The sequence below is a fragment of the Sarcophilus harrisii genome, chromosome 6 (genome assembly GCF_902635505.1).
Source record: "Sarcophilus harrisii chromosome 6, mSarHar1.11, whole genome shotgun sequence".
NCBI classification, from domain to species: domain Eukaryota; kingdom Metazoa; phylum Chordata; class Mammalia; order Dasyuromorphia; family Dasyuridae; genus Sarcophilus; species Sarcophilus harrisii.
Genome location: NC_045431.1, coordinates 51,720,449 through 51,744,840, shown reverse-complemented (window position 1 = coordinate 51,744,840; position 24,392 = coordinate 51,720,449). Strand labels below are relative to the sequence as shown.

Here is a 24,392-nt window from a genome sequence, read left to right as displayed (position 1 = left end):
TCAGAAATGGGGAAAGATATGAAAATAGAAGAAAAGATTGTGAGTAACCTACAATTTTATAATTTATAGAGGAGGAAAACTGAGGCTAGGTGCTTGTATATTAAATTAGAAGTTGTGAACTTGCCAGTGGCTTTGATAAGAAGGTGGTTCAGAGCAGCAGAATCTTTTTTCATAAGAAAAAAGAAAAAATGTTAGGAAGGTAAAATGGTAGAAAGTGAATACTTAATTTCATTTTTTTTCTTTTAATGGTTATTTGATGCTCATTAAAGAAAAAAATAAACATACTTCAAGTGGGAAAAGAAATAAAGGGAATGTAGTTCTCATTTTCAAATGTGCTATAAGTTTATTTTTATTTTTTTAATAGCTTTTTATTTACAGGATATATGCATGGGTAACTTTACAGCATTAACAATTGCCAAACCTCTTGTTCCAATGTGTGCTATAAGTTTAATAACAACCTTAGCAAATAAAATCAAAGTGTCAAAGGAGCAAAAGCCCAAATAAAACCATAAATTCTAAATCATTTCTATTTTGATGAAAATGTCTGTGTATTAAAACTTTAACAAGTTAAAAAAATCTATTAGACAAAGTCAAAATTAAGAAATCTATTAATTAGAAGACTGATATTTCTAATCTTTAAAACTTCTTATTTTCTAATTTTATTTTAAATTAATTTATTTTTAAAATTTTAATAGTATTTTTCCAATTATATGTAAAGATAGTATGCAACCTTCATTTTTGTAAGATTTTAAGTTCCAGTCTTTTCCCTCTGTTACTTCCCCCCTTCCCAAAACAGTAAGCAATCTGGTATGTTAAATATGTACAATCATTTTAAACATATTTCCATATTAGTCAGAAAAATCAGAACAAAAGGGGAAACTCACGAGAGGAAAAAAAAAGCAAGCAAAAATAGCAAAAAACAAACAAAAAAGGTGAAAATAATGTGCTTCTAATCCACATTCAATATCCATAGTTCTCTCTGGATGTGGAAGGCATTTTTTATCCCAAGTTTATTGGAATTGCCTTGCAACCCTCGATTGTTGAGAAGAGCTAAATCTATTATAGTTGATCACTGTGATTTTTTTTAATGGATAAAAAGCAGACACAAAGATGAATTTTTACTAATGATTTTTGTGAAGAAAAAAGGCTAGTTGTGAGCATTATCATGTTTTTTTCCTTTGTTTTCCCCTACTGTATCAAACTTTGATTTTGCTCATTTCTTTCTATTGTTTTGCTCTGATATCCTATTTTTGATTCTCATTAATTCTGTGACCTTGGGAAAGTCCATTAATCTGTAGAGAAAATTCAGTTTTCTTATTAGTAAAATGAGGAGATTTTACTGGATGGCTTGTGAGGATCTTCTAGATTTGGATCTATAATTCTATGACCTTATTATCCTATGTTTGTTGGGAAAACCAGGATAAAATAATTAAGTAGAGTGTGTCAATCAGCAGTTGTTTTGTGAAAGCCTAGTATTTGCAAAATGGGTTCTAGGTAATGTACAGGACACCATCCTTTCAGAACACAGCACAGATGATAATTTCTCTAGAGGATAGATTTTCATGATTTTTTGTGGTTGAAGAAATCTGATAGTGACCAGCATTCCAGTTGTGATCTAATGGTTCTCTAAATTGGCTTGACTAGTCCTTAATAGACAAAAGACATCTGTGAAACACTGTCTGGTTGCATTTAGTTGGCAAAATCTAAAAGAACTCAGAGGCGGCTATATTCCCAGTGTGATGTCAGAGTAAGATTTTAAAGGACTAATATCCTGATACCAATAACTGGATTCCTGTGTTGCTTTGCCATGCTCCCAAATCAGTTATGTTCTGGACTCCATTCTTTGAAGGACAGCTCCTCTCAAAGGATACGAAACAGGTTTTAAAAGATAGATTGGGGAACAAAAGAGTTTCTGCTCTAAAGGGTCTCACATTTTAATGTAGGAGACAATAGGAGGTTTCGGCTACAAATCAGATAGAAAGATCCCGTGGTCCATAGGGTACAGCAACAAAGCAGATGTTAATGCTTTAAGGTCATTTGCACTGAAAAAATCCCATCCGTTTGTGAGGTCAAAACATTTGTAGTTGCCAAAGACTTTGATGAGAAACACTTTCTTTTCTGGGTCATCAGTAGCTGTGACTGCAGCATCAGCAAGATCATTGGCCAAGCTGTATCTAGTTGTGCCGGCTGCTTGCAGAGGTTGCTTTACAAGATGATGGCTATGAATTGGATCTGGTTCAAAGCTTTGTACGTAATAGTTTTAGCTTCATTGAATTTCTGAACTCAAATGTTACTTAGTACTGGTTGGTTCATCAAAAAGTTACATCCCATATGAACAGTTTTCAAAGGAAGAAATTCAAGCTATTAATAATCATATACAATACTCAAATAATGACAAAAATATAAATTGAAACAACTTTGAGGTTCCACCTCACACCTATCATACTGATAAAGATGACAAAAGAGGGAAGTAATAAATACTGAAGGTACTGAAGAAAAACAAGTACATAAGTATACCATTGGTAGAGCTACGAATTGGTCCAAACATTCTGATAGGCAATTTAGAACTATGTTCAGAAAGTTACCAAATTATTTATGAAGCTGAGGAAAGAGAAAAAGGATCTATATGCACAAAACTATTTATAGCATCTCTTTTCAGAAGAGCTTTTCTGGTTCAATAGCCAGAAATTGGAAATCAAGGAAATGTGCTATTATGTCAGAACAGTTAAACAAATTGTGTTATGTGAATGCAATGGAATATAATTGTGCCATAAGAAATAATAAAATGGATAATCTTTAACGAAATTGGGAATACATTTTTTAACTGATTCAGAAAGAAGTAAATAGAACTAGGAGAACAATTTATACAATGATGACAACATTATAGAGAAAAACTACTTTAAATACTTTAGAATAGGGAAGAGGAGGGAAGAAAGGAAGGAGAGAAGTTTGAACTTATTATCTTGTTAAATTGAATGATAAAAATGGTCTTGACATGTAATTGGCACAAAAATGCTATTTATTAAGAGAAAAAATACATTAGGACTCTGATCAATGCAATGAAAATCCACTGTCCAAAAGGATAAACATGAAACATATAACACCTTTTGGTAGAGATGTGATGAAATTAAAATGAAAAAGACTTAGATTTATCGATATGGCTAATGTGGGGATACATTTTGCTACACTATGTAGGAAGTAAGAGCTTGTTTTTCATTTTTTTAAAAATGGTCAAATGTGGGAAGGTAGTAGGAAGAACAGGTTATTTTTAAAAACACTTGTTAATTGAAAAATAGAAAAATTAAGACTATTTTAAAAGTTCATTTCTTTTTGCCTTAAAATAGAGTATCTCTTGTGCTCAAGTTATTGGGATAAATATGATATTTAGGATAAAATGATACTTGATCATGGGAGAATAGTAAAGCTTTTACATGATCTTTTTAATCTCATATATTTAAGATCATGTTTCTTATCAAATTACTCTCTTCCTAGTTAGAATCACTATTTAAGGTTAAACTTACCAAAGCTCAATTTTCTTGTTGATGCCCTATGGATAGGATAACTTCTACTGGAAAGATCAGGTAAGAATCAGTGAAATAATGTCCTACAAGGACAGGGTAATTCAGTGTTATATAGAGATCATTAATGGACAAATGATATATACATAAAACAGTGAGATACTATTATTATGGAAAAGTTATTTACTGGATTCAGAGTCAAGAGGAAAAGGTTTTTTAAACTTAGCCTTGCCATTTACCTGGGAGATTTTGGGCAAGTCACTCTCTCTCTGGAACCTGGTTTCTTCATTATATAATTTCTTATAAGGCTGCAAATCTATTAATTTTTGAACTTGTAGTCTTCGTTTCTCTTACTTAAATATCCTAAGTAGCCTCATAATGATCATTGAATTTTATGTATCTACCACATGTCTAAAATAGATTACTGAATAGGTGGACAGGAGAAGAGATATTTATTCTGAGATTCTATTTTTCTTATAGTTAAGCCCCTTAATCTCTATAACTTACTAGAGTATGGACATGATGCTTTTAACTAAAAATCACTAGTATAGTATCATATTTTGGAGATATTTATGTAGTATCTTTTTTGTAATTTTTTGCTTCAACTTTATTGTTCTAAAAACATTTTTGCCTCATTTTTAATCTCCCATTTTTGTTCTCAAGAGTTTCTAGAAACATTTTAGCCTCATTTTTAACCTTCCATTTTTGTTCTCAGGAGTTTTAAGAATCACTGTAGATGTGTACCTCTCTTTGAACTTGACTGTCTTTTTGCGACATGCACACATTTGAAATATGTTATTTATGTAGTGTTGCAGAGATAACATATGATATCTCATCTCACACTGCTTTAAAAGGAGACATATGATCATGATTGTATTAATCTGCTCTCTTTTTTTGCTATAGAGATAAATAAAAAGTTATTACAAAATTGAGTTTTTTCATTTTGGGAAACAATATAAAATCATAGAATCCAGAGCTGGATTAGTTCTTAGTGATCATCTAATCTTTCCCTTCCTCACTTTACAGAGCAGGAAACTGAGACCCAGAGTGGTTGAGTGCCTTGCCTGAGGTCACATTGGAAGTATATTGAAGAGTTTAGACTCATAACCTTTGATGATAATCCCGATAGTCTTTCTATTATATATATAATTATATATTTTAACATGTAACACACTATATATAATATTATCTACAACAATATATAAAATATATGTATTATAACATATAATTATATCTATAGCTATTTTCAAATGTCTGAGGAGAAAGAAAGGACTGTATGCAACCAGTTTTTACCAGTTTCCACTGAGGAAGATAAAAAGGAAAAAAGGCTTAAATATAAGGAAACAATGATATAAAGAAAAATTGGACATTTTTTGTTCATGATCCACACATGTTTAATCATCTAGTGGGAGGGTGGGATGTACAGTATATTTCTGACTAGGATGTTCTTGGGTAAATTATTGTTCCTTAGAAGCTAAGTACCAGGGGAATTGACTTGCACCTGGGGACTGTGCATATACCTCTTATGGTGAGTCATTTAGCTGAGAGTTTCTTTCTGCTCTTAATATCAAGCAGTCTCTGAATATAACCAACAAATGGCCTCACCTGAATTCCATGCTTTCCAATTTAAAACTGAGCAGGTAAATTGAATTTTCAGTTATCCAAATAGATGTCACAAAAAGGATGGGGCTGTTCAGAGAAGGGGTGTTTCACCATTCTAGCACTGATAATCATCTTTGTAATCTATAAAGCTATAGAATTCTCCCCTGCCCTGCCTCTTCCCCTTTCCTACCCCAAGAAAAGAAAACATTGAACCAATTTCTACATAACTGTGAGACTTCTCACTCATGCTTCATGGAGTTTATGTCTAAAACATATTGCAAATATGCTAAATTAAATTGGCATAATTAATAATAATACTTATAAAATTAATATAAAGCTAAATATGCACCAGTACACATGATAATTCATATGCTAACTGTGCTAAGCACTTTACAATTATCTCATTTGATTCTCAACAAGCCTGAAAGGTGTGTGCTATTATTATTATTATTCTCATTTAACAGATGAAGAAACTGAGGCAGACAGAGATGAAATGACTTGTCCAGATCTACACAACTAGTATTTGAGGGCAGATTTGAACTCAGGTCTTCCTGCTCGAGGTCCAGCATTTTATCCACTATACCATCTAACTAGCGAATTCCCTCAAAACATAACCCTAAGTGAAGCATATGTATATAGTTAATGCTTTGTTTACAGCTGATGCTCAATAAATATGTTTCTTGGTTGATAGATTAAATATAAGTCATTTGAAAGGATCAAACCACCATGGAATGTGACATTGGCTACACTCATCCCAGTGTCACCTGCATCCATCCAAGCAGTTTGGTAGTTAGCTTATAAGAAAAAAACTAGTTGGAGCCTTCTGTTCTGTGGTTCATTTGCTTGAAAAACTTCACTTTGTAGCTTCTTGAAATGAGGACTATTAGACCCTAGTCTATACTTTCACATCAATATGGAATTCTGTACTGTTATTTAATGAACTGAGAGAATCACAGAATCTTACCAGCTGGCTGCTGAAGAGGGGATAAATCAGCTCTATCTTTTTCTCTCTGTGGGTTGGGGTTCTGCTGCTCTAGGAGGTCAGTAATGGAAAGAATGTTCACTATAATCCCCTCTTTCCCTCTCAGACACAGAACATCTATGATGTTAAAAAGAGAAGGAAATTCGGAGACTTAGTTACTTGATAGCACTGCTAAAAAAAAAAAAAAAAAAGTGTGGAGATATAAGAAACCGCTACCAAAATGGATGTTTTCCCTTATGTGCTAGGTACTGTTGCTTTTCTGAGAGAGTAAATTAAAGAACAAATAGACAGAATCGAGTAAAAATGTCAAAAGATAAGAGAAGACTCAGGTTGAAAGAGTAAGCCAAGAATCCAGAATCAATAGCTCCATCTTCAAGTAGATTTTGTATGACATGATGGTGAATGCCACTGAGCCTCTTCCTAAGATTTTTCATAGTAGATATAGAAATTAAACTCTTTCAAATCCTGCCATTATTTTAGTTAGGTCATAGTCCCCACCATTGCTGTCCCTTTCCTCACTCTGGAATGAAGTTCAGTGGTTTCCATCTTGGCATCCCATTTTTAAAAGGTTGCCAACACATGATTTAAATGAAAACAATGAGCTCCGATTTATATAGCACTTTTAGCTTATTGTTAAATTTTTTCCCCAGTGTGTCCAACTCTCCATACCCCATTTGGGTTTTTCTTGGCAGAGATATTAGAACGGTCTATTTCTTTCTCTGGATCATTTTACAAATGATGAAATAAAGCTACCAGAGTAAAATGACCTATCCAGGTTCACATCAGCACTAAGTGTCTGAGGCCAGATTTGAAGTCGTGAAGATGAGTCTTCCTGATTCCAAGCCCAGTGGTCTAGTTACTCTGCTACCTAGCTTCCCACTATCAAGTAGATAATGAAATTTTAATTGACTTTATTTTATAGATAAGGAAACTAAGGTTCTGAAAGACTGATTTGCACAAAGTTGTTCTGTTAGGAAGTATCAAAAACAAAAGTGGAATAAATGGGTGGTTCAAGATAAAATAAAATTTCTTAAGGAAAAACCCAAATTCCTGCCTTTATTTTAATTTAACATATATTTACTGATCACCTAATATGTACAGGTCCTATTAAAAAAATAATTACACAACTAGCAGATAACTTCATCTTACTATGTAAAAAGCACTTAGGATATATGTGACCATAAACACTAGATGAGCCAATGGTGTAACTAAGATTCTAATAAAATACTTATCCATTTTTAGAAAGATAGCATCTTAGCTAAGGGAGTTAGCATAGTGGGCTCTACATTGCTCAACCCACAGCTGAAGTAATGTGTCTAGTTATTTTCACCAATCTCAAAAATAATAGTGAAATAGTATGGAAGCTAGGGTGGTGAAATATTCAGAGTCCGAACTATGAGGGATTGTTGTAGGATTAGGAAATTTAAAAGGGATTAGGAAAAAAAAAAGGGACAATATGCTAACTATTCAGATTTGTTATATAATAGACAGGGTAGACTTGTAATGCAAGGTTGATTTAAGAGAAAAAAATTAGACCAATAGGAACAGGCAGATTTCAGTTGGAAAAGGAAGAATTTTCTTACAATTAGTGTTGTCAATGAATGGAATAAGTTGCTCCAGGGTAGGAACCTCTGTTATTGGAGCTGTTTGATGGAATTCAAATCTGAAATAAATTTATTCCAGCTGTCTCATTTCACCAATGAGAAAAAGGTGCAGAAGCATAATGTCTGAAAGATGTTTCCATTCTAAAATCCTAGGATTATATAGTGATAATGTTAATGAAAAGTGTAGTCCCAAACAATATCACATTTGCAGTACCTGGAGAGCCTTAACAATTAAGAGACTTCCAGATGAAGCTATTTCATGGAATTCTGGGTTGCAAGATCCATCCCATTTGCAAATTTTTATGTCATTTAAAAAACTTGAAACTCAGAGAGCCCTATGTAAAATTCAGGCAGAAGCATTGCACATTACTCAATAACTATAGGTTTCTCAAATAAAGAATAAACACAGCTTTGAGATGTTTTCTCTGGGGCCTTTAATCTCCTGAGCTTTCCACCTCAAAGTAAACAATGAGTATAAGGAAAAGGGAATTTGATTCCGATATTTTTTTAAAAGGATTTGAAATCAGTTTAGATATCAGTTTACATATTTTAATGACTTAGATAGTTAGTTATTTTTAAAATTTAGATTTTGGGTGAAGGCTGGAGCTACAGTGGCCATTCATGGTACTGATTCCATCTCTGATCAGCCAGGAAGTTTTAACCTGATCCGTTTTTCCAATCTGGAACAGTTCTTTGATACTTAGGCCATCTAGTAGTCCTCTGCCCTTAGGGGCTCATAATATTGGTGTAAGACAGTGCCAACACTCAGTGAGCTTTAATCTTATTAAAACTCAGAACTCCAGAATTCAAATGATTCTTCAGAATTAATCTCCCTAGCAGCAGGGACTAGAAATCTGTACTACCATGTCTGGCAGCTTATTTCTTCTTAAATAGATGTTTTCTTACTTCATGTTGGAATTTCGTGAGGGATTGATAAATGATTTTTACTTGAAATAAATAGAATTCATAAATTGTAATATCTGAGAGTAGATCCAATCTATTATTCATTTTTGTATTTTCTGAAAAAAATCTAGTTCAATTTATTTCACATTGTAGAGGATCAGCTTATATTAGTTGAATTTGAAGTTACATTTTAGCTTTAGCTACTATGAATTGATGCAGTAAAATGAGCAGAGTTACAGGAGCAATTTATGCAATCATCATTGTAATCAAACATTTGTATGGTGTTTATTGTGTACCAGATACCATACTATTAAGTGCTTTACAATTTTTATGTCATTTATCCTCACAACAATTCTGGGAAGTAGGTATTATTACTTACGGCACCATTTTATAGACTAAGAAACTGAGGCAAAGAGGTTAAGTGACTTGGCCAGGATCACAGGTAAGACATATCTGAGATGCAATGTAAACTCATTTCTTCCTGACTCCAAGCCCAGTGCTCTATCTACTGAAACAATAACAGTAATAATGACAGTACTGTAGAAAAAACACATTTGAAAGATATAAGAAACATGATCTATATAATGGCTACTCATGGATCTAGAGGACTAATGAAAAAATATGCAATCCAAGGCAGAGAGGGAGGAAACATATTTGTATTGCTATAAAATATCCTGTATACAACCATTGAGTGAATTTGTTTTGCTTGACTATGAATATCTATCCAGAGAAATGCTTTTTTTTCCCCCCAGGGGAGCTGGAGGTAGAGGGAAGATGAAATAGATTTCTTTTCATTAGAAAATAAAGGTGGGAGGATGCTACAGATGTGATTGCATACATTTTCAAATGAAATTATTGTATTTTTATTTTTACTTAACTCTTTTACTTTGTTGTCAGAGACTTCACAGAATGGGAGCAATTTGAAAATGTATATGGCATATCAATAATTTTTTTAAAAAGATGTCTTTGGTTGCAGACAGATTTTCTGAATGACAGCTTTTATGGGCAATTTGCAGGGAGTTAAGTTTTGCATAGCATATGTCTTCTGCTTTTTGGTGATATGATCCAGACTGAGAGGCAGCACGGCAGAGGAGTAAATTAGTAGGTTTAAATCTCCCTTCTGATTCATACTAATCGGGTGACCATGAGCATGTCAATAACCTCTCAGTGCCTTAGTTAAACTCATATAGGCTGTACTTATAGGTAAGTGGCTATAGGTAAGTTCCTAATCTCTGGTCCTCTTCCCCCTCTCTCTCATTACTAAAGGGGACAAAGATGAACTCAGATTGTTTGGTAAAATAAGAAACATTAATTTATAGAAATCTGAAATGTTTTTACTTTTCTTTTTAATCTAGAGAATTAAATTATACCTGTGAATCAGTAACAAACACCATATATAAAGTTGTTGCTTTCTTTGAGGAAAAAGATCTCTGCTTAAATATATTTTGAAAATCATCCTAGTCATCTGAGACAAAGTGGTTTCCATAGTGAGTATCATGATGTCCAAGAAGTGTGTTTGGCTACTTATTCTTTCTATGACTCTAACAGGAACAGTCTTCAGTGGGAATATTTTGATTTGGCCTACAGATGCCAGCCACTGGCTAAATATTAAGATCATTATAGAGGAACTGATTCAAAGAAATCATAATGTCACTGTGCTGACATCACCAAGTGCTCTCTTCATTAAATCTAGTCCTGATTTACAGGTGAACTTTGAGGTGTTTCCTGTTCCTTTTGGGAAGAAGGATATAGATTCCTTGATTCATGATTTGATTATGCTGTGGTTAGACCACAGACCAACTCCTTTGACGCTCTGGAAGTTCTATCGGGAACTGGGAAAATTCTTTGAGACCATCTTTAAAATTAATATGCAAATCTGTGATGGAGTGCTAAACAACCGAGGGTTAATGGCAAAGCTTCAAATGGCAAGGTTTGATGTATTATTAGCAGACCCAGTAACCATCTGTGGGGACCTAGTTGCTCTCAAGTTAGGAATTCCATTTATGTACACCTTGAGATTCACACCTGCCTCAACAGTGGAGAGACACTGTGGGAAAATCCCAGCCCCTGTCTCCTATGTACCAGCGGCCTTGTCAGAACTCACAGATCAGATGCCCTTTGGAGAACGAATTAAAAACATGTTATCATATCCTCTGCAAGACTATATATTTCAGTCCTACTGGGGAGAATGGGATTTATACTACAGCAAAATATTGGGTAAGTCTGGTTAATCTACAATTTTTTTCTTTCTATTGACTGTTTTAAGCCTGAACCAGTCTAATAAAGGAAACTCCTTATTATCTTGAGGAGAGAGAATGATTGAATCAAAATGAAATGGATTATCAAGAAAAAGATTACCAAGAGTTCTCCACATAAGGTTTATATGAGAAGGGCTTTCTTTGTTTCCTATAAAATATATAAATTGGTATATGACCCAGGAGAGATACATCTGTAATCTCCACATCAATAAAATGTGGATTGCAATGTGGATTCCAATGATGTGGAATCAAATATTCATCCAGAATATTTGAGAGGAGTGACTGAGGCTGGGAACATTGTTGTTAGCATTTAAATTCTTTGGCCCAATTCAAAATTGGACCAAATTTGGACCAATTCTTTGGACCAAAGTCTCAAATCTTTTTTTGCTTTCCCCCAGTTTGTTGGTTCTTGAAGAAAACAACATATGAGAATGTTTTCTCCCCTTTTTGCAAGGATTTATACATGACTGTGATGTCACATTTAAACTAGTAAACTATCACTCATAGCTATTTTTTTAATTTCTCAAGAGCCTTCCCTAAAGAAACATAGTTTATTTATTCTCACCTACATCAAAATGGTATGCTTGATTTTTTCAATTCAGTATTATTATTATTATTGACAATTTTATTAATATCAGTTATTATTAACTTTCAGAAGTTTATAAAGTTTCAAAGTTCTGAAATTTTAAAAATGTGTGCTTCTATAGCCGTCATTGCTAACTCATATTCTACCCTTTCCCAGTCTACTGGCATCATAGTTTGACAGGTTGGTAAATATGCCAGAGCTCATAAATATGAACCTGCCAACTAAGTAGCTCCAATAAAAGGCAGATTATTGAGGTTGCAAGGATTTCATTGTTTCTGTGTTGCTAGCATAGACATGAACCCCTTTGAAAATTTTTTGCTGAGTGGCCTGGAATTTAAAATCCCTTCAATGCCGAGCATGCAATTAATTTCCTAAGCCACTTTGTTCCTATTTTTCAACAAATGGTCCATAATCTGATCATTTGTCTAACTTGGAAATCTCTGTAATTAACCTGGACCTTACCCTTCAGACTGTGAACTAAGCTCCTATTATGTGCTTTGTTGGCCAATTGATGCTAGGAGAAAATCAAAGGCTTCCAACATATTGGTTGAACTCCTATGGGCAAGAGTTGAGAAGGATGCACAAATTGGTGGATTGTGATTTTCATCACAGAAGAGCATTCCCATTAGAAAAATTATTTATTTAAAACTAAATACAAAATAAGAAAAAACAAATTAGAAAAAAGAAAGACAGAAAAAGGGAAATTAAAAAAAAAAAAAAAACAGATCATTGTCATGTGCCCAGCAAGATATCAGGAAGGATTCAAAATATGTAACTTTTCCCTTTCAAGAAAGCATATATTATAATAATAGAAGACATTAGATTCACAGATATCTATCTTTTCTTGTTTTCTTATAGATTATTCTTTTGTTCTCTGCTGTGCACTCTTTATTCTTTTTTTTCCTCCTTTAATTCTCTCCACCACCCCCAAGCAGACCACAGCTAAGCACAGATATATCTATATATACATATAATTTGTGTGCCTTAAAAAGTATCTGGTACACAATAAGCACTTAATAAATACTTGTTGATTCAGTAATTGATTGACTCAGGAGCTGTACTTTATGGGTTCATCAATCACTTCAACTGTCTCACTTCTCTGGGAAGAGGCCTAGTCTAATGAAGTTCGATGGCATATATTATTATTATTATTATTATTTTATTATAGATTTTAGATTGATATGATGATTCTGCTATATTATCTGAGAGAAGTGAAAATCATTATCCCAAATAGTTTTTTTTGAAAAGTCTTCCTATGTCCAGTGATCTTTGAAAAGCGTCTATTGACAATTTTGAAAAGTGTGTGTTCCCTACCAAAAAAAAAAATCTCACCAAGTCAAATCCCTTTACTTTCAGAATGGAAAACAAGTACTGTTATAACACTTCAGTCAACCCTAAGTTTGTAAAAGTTTGTATCAAAAGTAGAATGTAATTTCCCCACTTCTCCAGATTTTATCTCAGTTCTTCTGGGAAAGAAAAAATAGAATCAGTAGAATCTGAGAGGAATGATTATAGTGAATATGCTTGCTGTATTTTAATTCACAAAGGCAAGATGGTGTAATAGACTTAAGAGGCAGGAAATTTGGGTCCGAATCTTGTCTCAGTGACTTATAACTGGAAAAATCACTTATTGTTCCTGAACCCCAGTTTTCTCACCTGCAAACATATTTTAATAATAATAAATATAGGTGAGGGAAGGTTAAGTATAATAAGGCAAGTTAAGGACTAGAATTAAAGTAGAAGAGTTAGCAGGCATAGGAAATAAAGAGATATACACACAAACTCTATAACAAAGATCAGGAGTAGCTTTCATTAGGAAAAAAAGTAGAAGTAGTAATCATTAATCTTAGACAAAGTCAAACTTAAAGATTCAATCAAGAGAGAAATCAACATTATATGTCAGCTATTTTGATATTGTTTTAAATTAATGTCTCCATATGTATAAATACATGTGTATGTATATATGTAGATAGACAGATAGATGGATGTGTGTGGGTATGGGTATAAATATGTGTGTGTGTGTGTGTGTGTGTGTGTGTGTTTAGAAATATACCCATGCTTAATTGTAGCTTGTGGGGGGAAAGAGAAAAGTATGAATGAGGATAAAAATAAAGTAAAAAGTACACAGCAGAGAATAAAAAAATAACTTAATAAGGAAGCAAAGATGGATAGTAATGATATATAATTCTTCTATTATTACATATGCTTTCTTGAAGTGGAAATTTATTGTTATATGTTTTGAATCTTCCTTGATGTTCTGCTGAACACAATGATTTTTTTTTTAATTTTCCTTTTCCATCTTTATTTTTATATTTTCTATTTTTCTTATTTTGCACTTAGTTTTAAATAAATAAAAAAGAATACTACAAATAGAGTCATCAAAAGAAAAGTTCTTGAAAACTTAAAAAACTATGCAAATGTGTTCTGTAACTATTATCTGTTCATCTCAGTTCCCTAGATCAGACATTTCTCTATGCAGATTTCCTATGCTCTAAGACTATGGAAGAATGGCTGTTTGGGCATTGCTAAATTAGAGTAAGCCCTGAGAGATTCCTGAGCAATTGGCAAGGTTTTTATTTTCTGGGGATGCTCACTAGCACTAAATTTTAGAAGTTCCAGGCAGAAACTTTGAGTCACAGGTTGTTGACACCTAACCTCTCTCTTCTGACATACAACTTTAAGAATCACATTGTAAAAAAATAAAAGACATGTACTTAGAAGAAAGAGAATAGAATAACCTTGAAAATAATGTTTTTTGGATGTAAAGACCTAATGTGAATCAAGCAATTAAAATACTTATCTCTTAAGATCCAAGGTTTTGCAGCCATTAGCATGGATCTCATTGTGTGGCTCCTGAAGACAGTCTTTAACAAATCTGATACCATATAGGGCAATTCATTTCCTACCTTGCCCCCCACCCCATTTTTCCCAGGTTCTTTAAATCTAGTACTTTCACTTTGAGATAATCTGCAACCTATCTTGCTTATACATAGTTAATTTGCCAGTGAAGTTATTGAGGTTAAGGACTGTCTTTGCCTTCCCTTGTGCTTAGCACAGTGCCTAGTACATAATATATATTTGATAAATGCTTGATTTGACTTTTTCTGGCACATTTTTCCCTAACACAATAAATTTTTATCTTTTTATCCAGTGATGATATGTTGGTTCCAAGAATAGTTCATTCTTCCATGGGTTTGTTGTGCAATACTAATGGAACTTGGAAGTAACTTCTCAATGTAACTGTGACAAATACCATCACTTAAGCAAACATAAAAATTCTCGGTCATTCTTTCTCCAAATGTCCATATTCAATCACTCCAAATTTTCAAATGCTAGAAGGTGGATGTTTTTCAAATAATATAGATGTACACAAAACATTTGCATGGGCTTATCCACCTACTCTCTAATTGCAAACTATGTAAAGATATTATAAAAAACATTAAGTTGTAATATTTTCCTCTTCCTTATCATCACTATAAATTGGTGCCTCCATCCTTCAAAATAGATCCAGAAGAAGCCTTGGAGTCATCTAGTTTTATTCTCTCAAATGAAGAAACTTTTAAGACTGAGATATAAACTCAATTCAAAATTTAAAGCTAGAAAATGAATAAATATAAGAAAACATCAATAATGAAGAAATATTGTGGATCCAGAGATGCTTAAGTCATAAACACAAGATGAGAATGACTCTGTATAATATCTGCCAGCCAAACTTCAGGAAATTAATATCTAAAGTCAAAGCATAGCCTTGATTTCCCTTTCCTCTGTTTACTTTGAGTAGCAGAGTTGTCAAAAACTCATCCCACTTGCAAGTATAATTAAAGAGTCATTTACTCAGAACAAAAAACCGTCTAGTTTAACATATCACTTGACAAATGAGCTGGAGGCCTGAAGAGGTACAATGATTTGCTTAAGGTCTCAAAGCTATTTAAAATATGCAATTTGTGATAAAACTTCTTAAAAATTATAAAGTCCCCAATTTGCCAGCTATATATAAAAGGAAGCCAGAATGATTAGCTCATAGTTTTCGTACAGTTAAGCTTTATAATTCGCTTTTATTCCTTATGAGTCTCATGTGACTAAAGATTTACAATTGGTATCACTTCTTTGGGACAAAGTTTAACCATATGATCTTTATCTGAAGGCTTTACATAAATAATCTATTATGCATTAGCTTATGCACTGGTATACCTGATCACTGTAAAACAATATTTTAATCAGGCAAAAACATTCTCAGTTTTAGCATTGTTTCGTGTTTCCGTGATTGGAACAGATTAAATAACCTATATTCACTTGCAATAGCCCATCCATGCTAACAGGTTTTCTTAGGTTTCGTGTGAAGAAATAAAATGGACAAGGACAATTAAAGGTGAAATAGGAATATATGGGACATTGGTAAAGAATACAGAATGCATCAGCCTGACCTGCATGTGGGGCAAACAAACTAGGAGGAAGTTATCTTATTTCAATGATTAACTTATTTGTTTATATTAGTTAAATTGCCCATAAGAGATTTTTAAGTTCAGAGTAAATAATATACAGCCTCCCAGAATAGCGTTGATTATGATGATAAAAATCCAGATGGAAATATACTGCTGCCATCTAGTGAAATCTAGAGAGATGTGTATATGAGATTTAGTGTCACTGCTACCTTTTTCCTTGCTGTTCTATACCTCAAAACCTTTTCACATTTTCTCTCATTCTCCTTTCCTCTCTTCCTTGCTCAGAAAAAGAGGTGTTTCTTCTCTTTGCCAAGAGAAATTCCTCTCCTTCTGGCTTTTATCCTCTCTTTCCCATCTCCAGGTCTTTGCCCATTTGCTCATTATACAGACCTCTATTCCATCTTCAATCTCATCCTCTTACATGCCCATGCTTCCCTCATTTAAAAAACTCCATTTTCATCCCCTCAAACTCTCACCCCATATCAAGCCAAACTCCTAGGAACTATTACCTCCTTACTATGGCCATTGTGCATTGAACTTAGTCTCTGATCATTCATATCTCATTGGCAATGCATACGGTTTGTATAGAAATGACACAAGTGACAGAGAGAGATTATAAAGTTTGAGGGGCATTCACTGTCAGAACCTCACTCTTCTGTCCTGAAATGTGATCTGCATATGACTACTCCACATATAACCTTATTTTGATGCAACAACATTATGTCTGATTAGAGGATTTTTTGATCCAGAATTTTTCATTGTCTGATTGTTGGGTTCATTGTCTGTGATCAGTTCACTTAGATTCACTTTATTTCCATTTTAAAACACAATAGAAACCTCCCTCTTCCATCTAGGGAGAATAACCAGGTTCTGTGGGAAGTTCCTTGTGAACTAGTTCTCTGTTCTTCTACAGTTGTTAGTAAATTATTTTACTTAGTCCTGCTTACTATTTTGTTGAACCAGATGGAATTTGTAGGAGATATAAAAGATCAAATATGGTGTCTATCTACAAACAAGAATTTTGCTGGCATTGAATGGAATATTCCCAACACTCGATACATGATATAATTAATTTAGGTAGCATTGCCATTTTAATTTTAATTCTTCATTCTATTCATTAACAATTATTAAGTTTCCAAGTCCAGTCAAGGAGCCTTTGTTAAGCACTTACAACATTCCAGACTCAGTGCTAAATGCTGGAAATACAAATACGATCAGAAAAACAGCCCCTGCCCTCAATGAATTTATATTCCAATGGAGGGAAAACAAAACATAAAAAGGAATTGAAAAGTGGAGTGGGAAAGTGCAAGAGAGACAGTAATGAAACCTGGAGAGAAAGGCATGGCTGGTTGGCCCTCCTAAAAGTAGGAAGAACCAGTCAACCAGAGGAAGAATACACATTAACAGGAAGTACTGTCAATGTGTGAAGTCTAAGATTCTGGAAAGATCCTTTTATCATTCCCCCTCCATTAAAATGTAATAGCTCATCAATGTCCCTTCTTATTTTTTTTTTTTTTGGTACATATTTTCAGATTTTCTTTCTCTCTTGACTCCTGAAATGTATTTCAAAGTTTCTTTTCAAGCCTGTGCTTCTACTCTCCATTTGAAAATCTTCTGTTTCATTAAAAAGTATAGTTTTCCCCTTCTAGCCTTATACAAGGCAAAAAATAAGGATTGCAACCAAAAATAATTTATTCAGCAAATACTATTTCATTATATCTTTGAAACATCCCTGTGAAGTGTATGATATTAAGATCCTCATTTTATATTTGAGTGTAGGCAAATATTTGAGTGACTTGGAAGTGTAGATAAATGTCTGAAGTAAGATAAACTCAGGTATTCCTCACTCCAGGTCCAGCCTTCTATCCTCTATACTCTAGCTTTTAAAGAGTCATGAAATTATAACTTATTATCAGTAAATATTTGATTTGTATATCTATTTCATATGTTTATACACCCAATGTGTCATGTAAAATTTTTCATGCAAAAGTGGTTTATAAGTAGAAAAAGTTTAAGAAACCCTTCTCTACATCACCCAGTAGCCTTTAGGGTAGACAGACAGACAGACACACAGACACACACACACACACATACACACACTCTTTTCTATTCCTATTTAATAATTGCTGAAATACTTTCATCATATCTAACTTTTTTGACTTTCCAATAGAATGTCCCAATTTTATTTTTTTTACTTTTAAATTATATTTGTCTAGATCTCAAAGGGGTGCATTGATCTCCACCTCTATGATAGCTTTAGAGTTTATCCCTGAAACTCACCAAGCTTTTCCTTCAAGTGCTTAGGTCCTTTCTCCTTGGGTATCTGTTTCTCTCTATACTCATTGCTTTATTGAACCAGAAATATCTCCTGGTTTCAGTCATATCTTTATCAGCCCATTATCTATAGCATGAACTCCCATCCTTGACTTTTATCTATGCTAGAATTTTACATTCCTAGTTTTCCACAGAACTTCTCTATTTGGATTTCTCATCATTACATTATGTCAAACTCAGCAATTCTCAAAAGAAATCTTGAAATCTTCACAGAATTACTGTTATTTTCCCAAATTGTTTATCAAAATCTGCCTTCATTGAAATTCTATTTTTATAATACCCCTTCTTGACCTTTTCTGTTAAAAATCATTAATCATTTCAGGTCAAATCAGACCAAGTCAATCAAATTAACAAAGAATCATATCTATTCTACTTTGTTTTTTATTTTACTATCTGAGTCAATTAGTTCCACATGACTACTGACTATATTTTTGAGTGTAGGCAGATAGGTAAGTATCTGAGGTAAGATATGAGCTCAGGTATTCCTAACTTTGTAAGTTCTTTGAGAAGAAAATTCTATGTTACTACCTCTAACAGTATTCATAGTGCCTAGAACCATGCTGTCACATAGCAATTATTCTTTAAATATTCATTGAATGACTTGTCATTTATTAGAGTCATTGTCCCAAAGTGGTAGAGGAAAGGAGAAGGGGGAAAGCATGTATTAAGTGCTTACTAGGTATTGTGCTAAGCACTTTACATACATTATTGCATTATTTCCTCATAAAGCCCTGTGAGGTTGGTGTTGTTATGATCCCCATTTTATATTTGAGTGAACTGAGGCAGAGAAATATTAACTGATTTGCCCAGAATCACATAGTTAGTAGGACTGAGGCTGAATTTGAACTCAAATCTTCCTGATTCCAGGCCCAGCCCTCTATCCACTATACCACTTAGCTGCCTTTGTGACAAAGAATTAGATCTTTCAATAGAGGGGAGAAGCCACCAGGGAAGCTGAGGCAGAATCTTACACAGCCTGTTCCTACTTGCCCTTTTGTATCTCCTTGTTTTTGTTCTTCCATATCCTCAGAATACCCAAACTTTATCTCTTGGATTGTTGCTGTCTTACCCAACCTTTAAAGCCTAATTCATTTCCAACCTTTTCCAGAAAGTCTTCTTCCTGCTTTCCTCTATCAATAACAACTTTTACCTTCAGATCTCACCTAGCAGTTGATTTTATAACTGAAATGCTCTTACTATATAATTATATGCTTTCTGACACCTTACCACCCCTTTGTCACACAAAGTACTAGTTTGTAAGTTCATTGGAAACTTTTGTCCTATATGGATTTTTGTAACTCCCGTGGTTTTGTACTGTGATTTGTAGATAGCAGGTATCTGTAAATATTGGTTGTTTGCTCAGCATAGCATTGTATAACTGAGAATTTGTGTACAATCAGTGCATTCTTTCCCAAGATAGTAGTCAAGAAAAAGGGACAGAATCTGTGCACTTAATTGTATTAGCTTTCTAAAAAAGATTACAGTTTTATAAGTCCAAAGCATGCTGCTTGTAGTTCGGGGCAATATCCTGTCAAGGGTTTGAGATTTAGCACAAGTAAAATAATTTTTTTGGATACTTTTTGGATTTAGGCATTTATTTCATTCTAATTGTAATGGAAACAAAAGTGAAACTCACTAGAACCGAGCAGGGGGATTTTAGTGTTTTCCTGCTCCAGCTGTCTTACTTTGCTCCTGTAAAATGTGGCAAAATGCTCATCAGGTCTGTGAATTTTAGTCACTGGCTCCATAGCGATATCATTGTGGAAGAACTCAAACTACAGGACCATGAAATCACTGTCTTGATGCCTTCACTAAATATTCTTCTTGCTTCTACCCAATTTCCTTTTAAGGTTGAAGTGCTCACCTTGCCAGTTATTAAGATAAAACTGATTGGTGAACTACATGCCTAGGTATTGTATGTCTTTTCTTGAATTCTTTCCTGGTGGCAGGTACCAGTAAGACTATCAGAAGCATTTTTTTACTTTTATACATGAAACAAAAAAGTATGTTTTAGTGCTGTGTTAAAAGAGATGTTGTTAAGGGAGGTTTTAGGAAGTTGGGCTTGTTGTGTTTCTGGCATATGAATTTTCCCCTTGTCAATCTAGTGATTGAACTACTCAGCATTCCAGTTGTGGGTACCATTCAATTTTCTCATGAAAATACCTTGGAGATACCATCTGCACACCAAGGCTAATGGATGGGATGTCCTTTCTTGTAGGGTGAAGAATTGTGTGCCTTACACTTTTAGTGATGCAATACATTTGGTTATAGTGGTATATTGTCTATTTTGGAATGAATAGTAGAGCAGAATTTTAGGTAAAAACCATTTCTTATTTTTTTAGAGAGTTTGAAGCAGTCAGTATGATCCTATGACTCAATGGGAACCTTGAGAGATTGTATATAAAGAACAGGTTATCAGGGAATTTGACTTGAATTTATAATGAGTAATAAAAATTCTTGCCCTTTGAGACTCAAATTTCAGAAGGTTGTGGAGAGGATGACATGGTAGATTCAATACTGACATGAAAGACAGAAAGACTATGGTTCAAGTACTATGCTACCATATACTGAGGCAGCTATGTGGGGCAGTGGATAGAGCTGTTAAGTCTATATTTTGGAAATTATGAATTCAGATCTGATCACAGGAATTTATTAGTTGTTTGACCTTAGACAAGTCCTTAAATTCTGCCTCAATTTTCTCAACTATAAAATGGGGAGAATTATAGCATTATTCTCCCATCATTGTTACGAAGATCAAATGAAATCATATTTCTAATGTTTAGCATAGTATTTGTGTATATAATGGGATGTATATAAATGCTTGCTATCATCATCATCATCATCATCATCATCACCTCTGGCTGAGTTACTCTTTGTAAACCACTTAACTCCTCAGGACTCTAAACAATTTTGTAAGTCTTAAGAAGAAAAGGTACCAAAATGAATTGGTAAATTTTACTCATGTAGGAAAGTCTTATGCCAATGAAATTACAGGATAAATTCCTCTCCCATAGAATTTAGAGTGGCAAAATACCTTAGAAATTTCTCTCATTTGTAATATACCCCCTTCTTTTTGTAGATGAAGAAAATGACTGCAAATTTAATAGTGTTTATACTTTACTGTGTCACCTCCCCCAAGATCATTTCACATCGATTATTCTTTGTCCTTAATCTAGCACATGCTGACCCTGAACTATGCACATCTGCCATGCTTCCTGGCTATGTGATTCTGGCAAGTCATTTAACCCCATTTGCCTTAATTTTCTCATCTGTAAAGTGATATGAAAAAGAAAATGGCAAACCATTGTAGTATCTTTGCCTAGAAAACCCAGATGAGTTTGAAAAATCAGACACAGCTGAAAAATGGGTGAGCATCATATTTACCACAATTCTTACAGCTTTTAAAGTTGTTTTTTATAGTGTTGTGTTAACTAAAAATTTCTTCTAATTTCCCTTTATTTTTATAATATTAATATAATATAAATTATTCTTCTGGTTTGGAAAAATATCACTTTGGTTCAGTTCATACATGTTTTCATATATATTTAAAATTATCTATTTCCTCATTTCTTAATGCACAGTAGTATGGTAAGTCACCACATTCATATACCATAACTTGCACAGCCACTCCTTGATCGATGGTTCTTTTTGAATCCAGATCCAGTGCTCTGTCCATTGAGTCACCTAGCTGCCTAGAAACTACTTTGCTCAACAATAAAACTAACATATTAGGTTAAATAAACATACACTTATGAAAATAGGAAGTACTCAAATTAATAGAACAAAAGAGAAAGGATACTCAATCTCAAGGGAAGAAATTCTACACATTGGTAGATATACCAGAACTGAAATCAGGAGGCCCTGAGTTCAAATATGATCTCAGACCCTTGATACTTATTGGATATATTAACCCTGAGCAAGTCACTTCACCCCAATTGCCCACCCTTTTATAATTCAGTCAAGTGCCTTAAAAATATTTCTTGAATTGAACTGAATTAATTAGCCACTTTTGTTGTATTGCACTGTGTTCCTTGGTTTATTTCTTGAGCATATATTGGTTTTCTCTATTTCAATTATAAGAATTATAAAGAATGGAACCATACCTTTTCATATTCTGTTTTTTGATTTCTACCTATAAATTCACTTAATACAGCTGTCTGCCAAGGGCTTGGCAAATACTGTTGAGTGATGGACAGAGTTCACTGTAGTAAATGTGTTTGTTTGTATGTGGTGAATGGGTGTGTATTTTCAGTGGGAGGAGAATTGCATTTAGAGATTAATCTTCTACTTGTCCCTTGATTTGCCTCTATGTCTTCAAAAGAACAGCAGTCCAGTGTGATAGAAGACTTCAGGCTCAAGCAATATGCCAAAAAACTGGGCTTTTATTCTGCTGGGGCTGCAGCTCTGCTGCTTTGGCTATGGGGCTTGCGGGAAGGTTCTGGTGTGGCCAGTGGAATGCAGTCACTGGATTAATATAAAGACAATTCTTGAAGAACTGGTAAAAAGGGGTCACTATGTGACTGTGTTAATACCTTCTGTTACAATTCTCATTGATCCCACTGACTCTTCAGGCCTGAACTATGAAATTTTCACTACGTCAGACACTCAAGAAGAAGTAATAAATAGACTGGAAAACTTTTTGGATGAGATTATTTACCAAGTTAACAGCTTTTCACCCTGGGAAACTGCATGGAAATTTCATACAATAATGAAGAAATCTGCTACTGCTGTAATATCACACTGTGCATCTGTAGTCTTCAATCAGACTCTCATGGAAAAACTAAAAAAAACTGATTATGATGTCCTATTTACCGACGCTGCATTTCCATGTGGAAGCCTGATAGCAGAGATGCTTGGAATCCCTTTTGTAAATAGTCTCCGATTCAGCATGGGGCATGCCTATGAGAAACACTGTGGAGTACTTCCATGTCCTCTTTCCTATGTACCATTGCCCCTGTCTGCACTGACTGACAAGATGACCTTTATGGAAAGAGTATACAATATGCTATTATCTCTCTTCTTTGATATCTTCCTTCCTTCATATGACAGAATTTGGGAGCAGTTTTTCAGTGAAGCATTAGGTAAGAAAAAATGATTTTAGAAGTGTTTTCCTATGAGTTGTCTTATTTTCAGTTTTGTCTGTCACGGCGATTATTATGGCCTTCTTCCATGACTTTAAGCTTTTCTACTTTGTAGAACATAAACAGCCTAAGAAAGCTTCACATAAAATCTTTTCAAGTATAAAGATGCAGGTTTTTAATCGCTTTAAATATAGTAATACTATCTATAATGACTGCAATAGTAATAAATAATCTTTCTGTAGTGATGAGAAACAATTTTCACTAGTAGAAAAAGAATCAATTCTCTTACGATTATGTGCTCCTTGTGTTTCTCTACTCCTGATGCATTTTCATGATCCCCAAATGTCTTTCCTTATCACCCTATAATCCCATGTTTTCAATTTGTGTTTGTCAAGAAATTTTAGGGCTTGAATGCCTGGATCTCCCTGTGAGTTACTCATTGCTATTAACCCCTTCTTGAGACCTAGATTTCCTCTCTACTGAGATATCACAAGACAAAGCATTTATTGAGGTGTGTATGTATGGCAATATAGCTCTCTGAAATCAGAACAAAAACATGCTTTAATTTTTTAAAGGATTTTTATTCCTAAGAAGTGCAAAGATTTAAAAGAATGAAGGTTAAAAACTGCAGATAATTTTAGCTGAAGCTCTTATAGGCAAAGGTATGAAACATTAGAACTTAATCTTTCTAACTTTGTAATTTTTTTCTTCCTATCTTCCTCATATCATCAATAATAAAAGTGGAAACTTTGCAAAACATCTATGAGTTTTCACACCATGGCTATGATACAAGCAAATTTAATATCCACGTTACAGAATTCATGTTAAGAATGATTCTGGAAGTCTAACAAGCTGATACAGTGCCCATGGAACTGAAACTTTAGTCTACCATTTTAGAAAACAATGACTACAATATAATATAACTGATAATACAAAAAGTCCATAGTACTCTGATTTATTATGAAGATTATTAATTTTTCTCCAGGATCTATAATAAGTAATTATATCTCTCTCCTGGAACAGAGAAATATGGGGCTGCGGGTATGGAATATGAGATAAAAAACTGCAGAATCAGCTATAAG

At 33.8% G+C, this 24,392-nt stretch overlaps 1 protein-coding gene across 1 annotated transcript in view; it reads left to right on the top strand.

Annotated features, from left to right (window-relative positions):
- LOC100914496 overlaps positions 1–22,702 on the top strand; it is a 36,518-nt gene extending 13,816 nt beyond the window's left edge. The window contains exons 2-3 of the mRNA XM_031943502.1: positions 10,197–10,826; positions 22,551–22,702. Of these exons, the coding sequence (XP_031799362.1) occupies positions 10,197–10,826; positions 22,551–22,702 (782 nt within the window). The remainder of the gene's footprint in view (positions 1–10,196; positions 10,827–22,550) is intronic.
- The last annotated feature ends 1,690 nt before the right edge of the window (positions 22,703–24,392 follow it).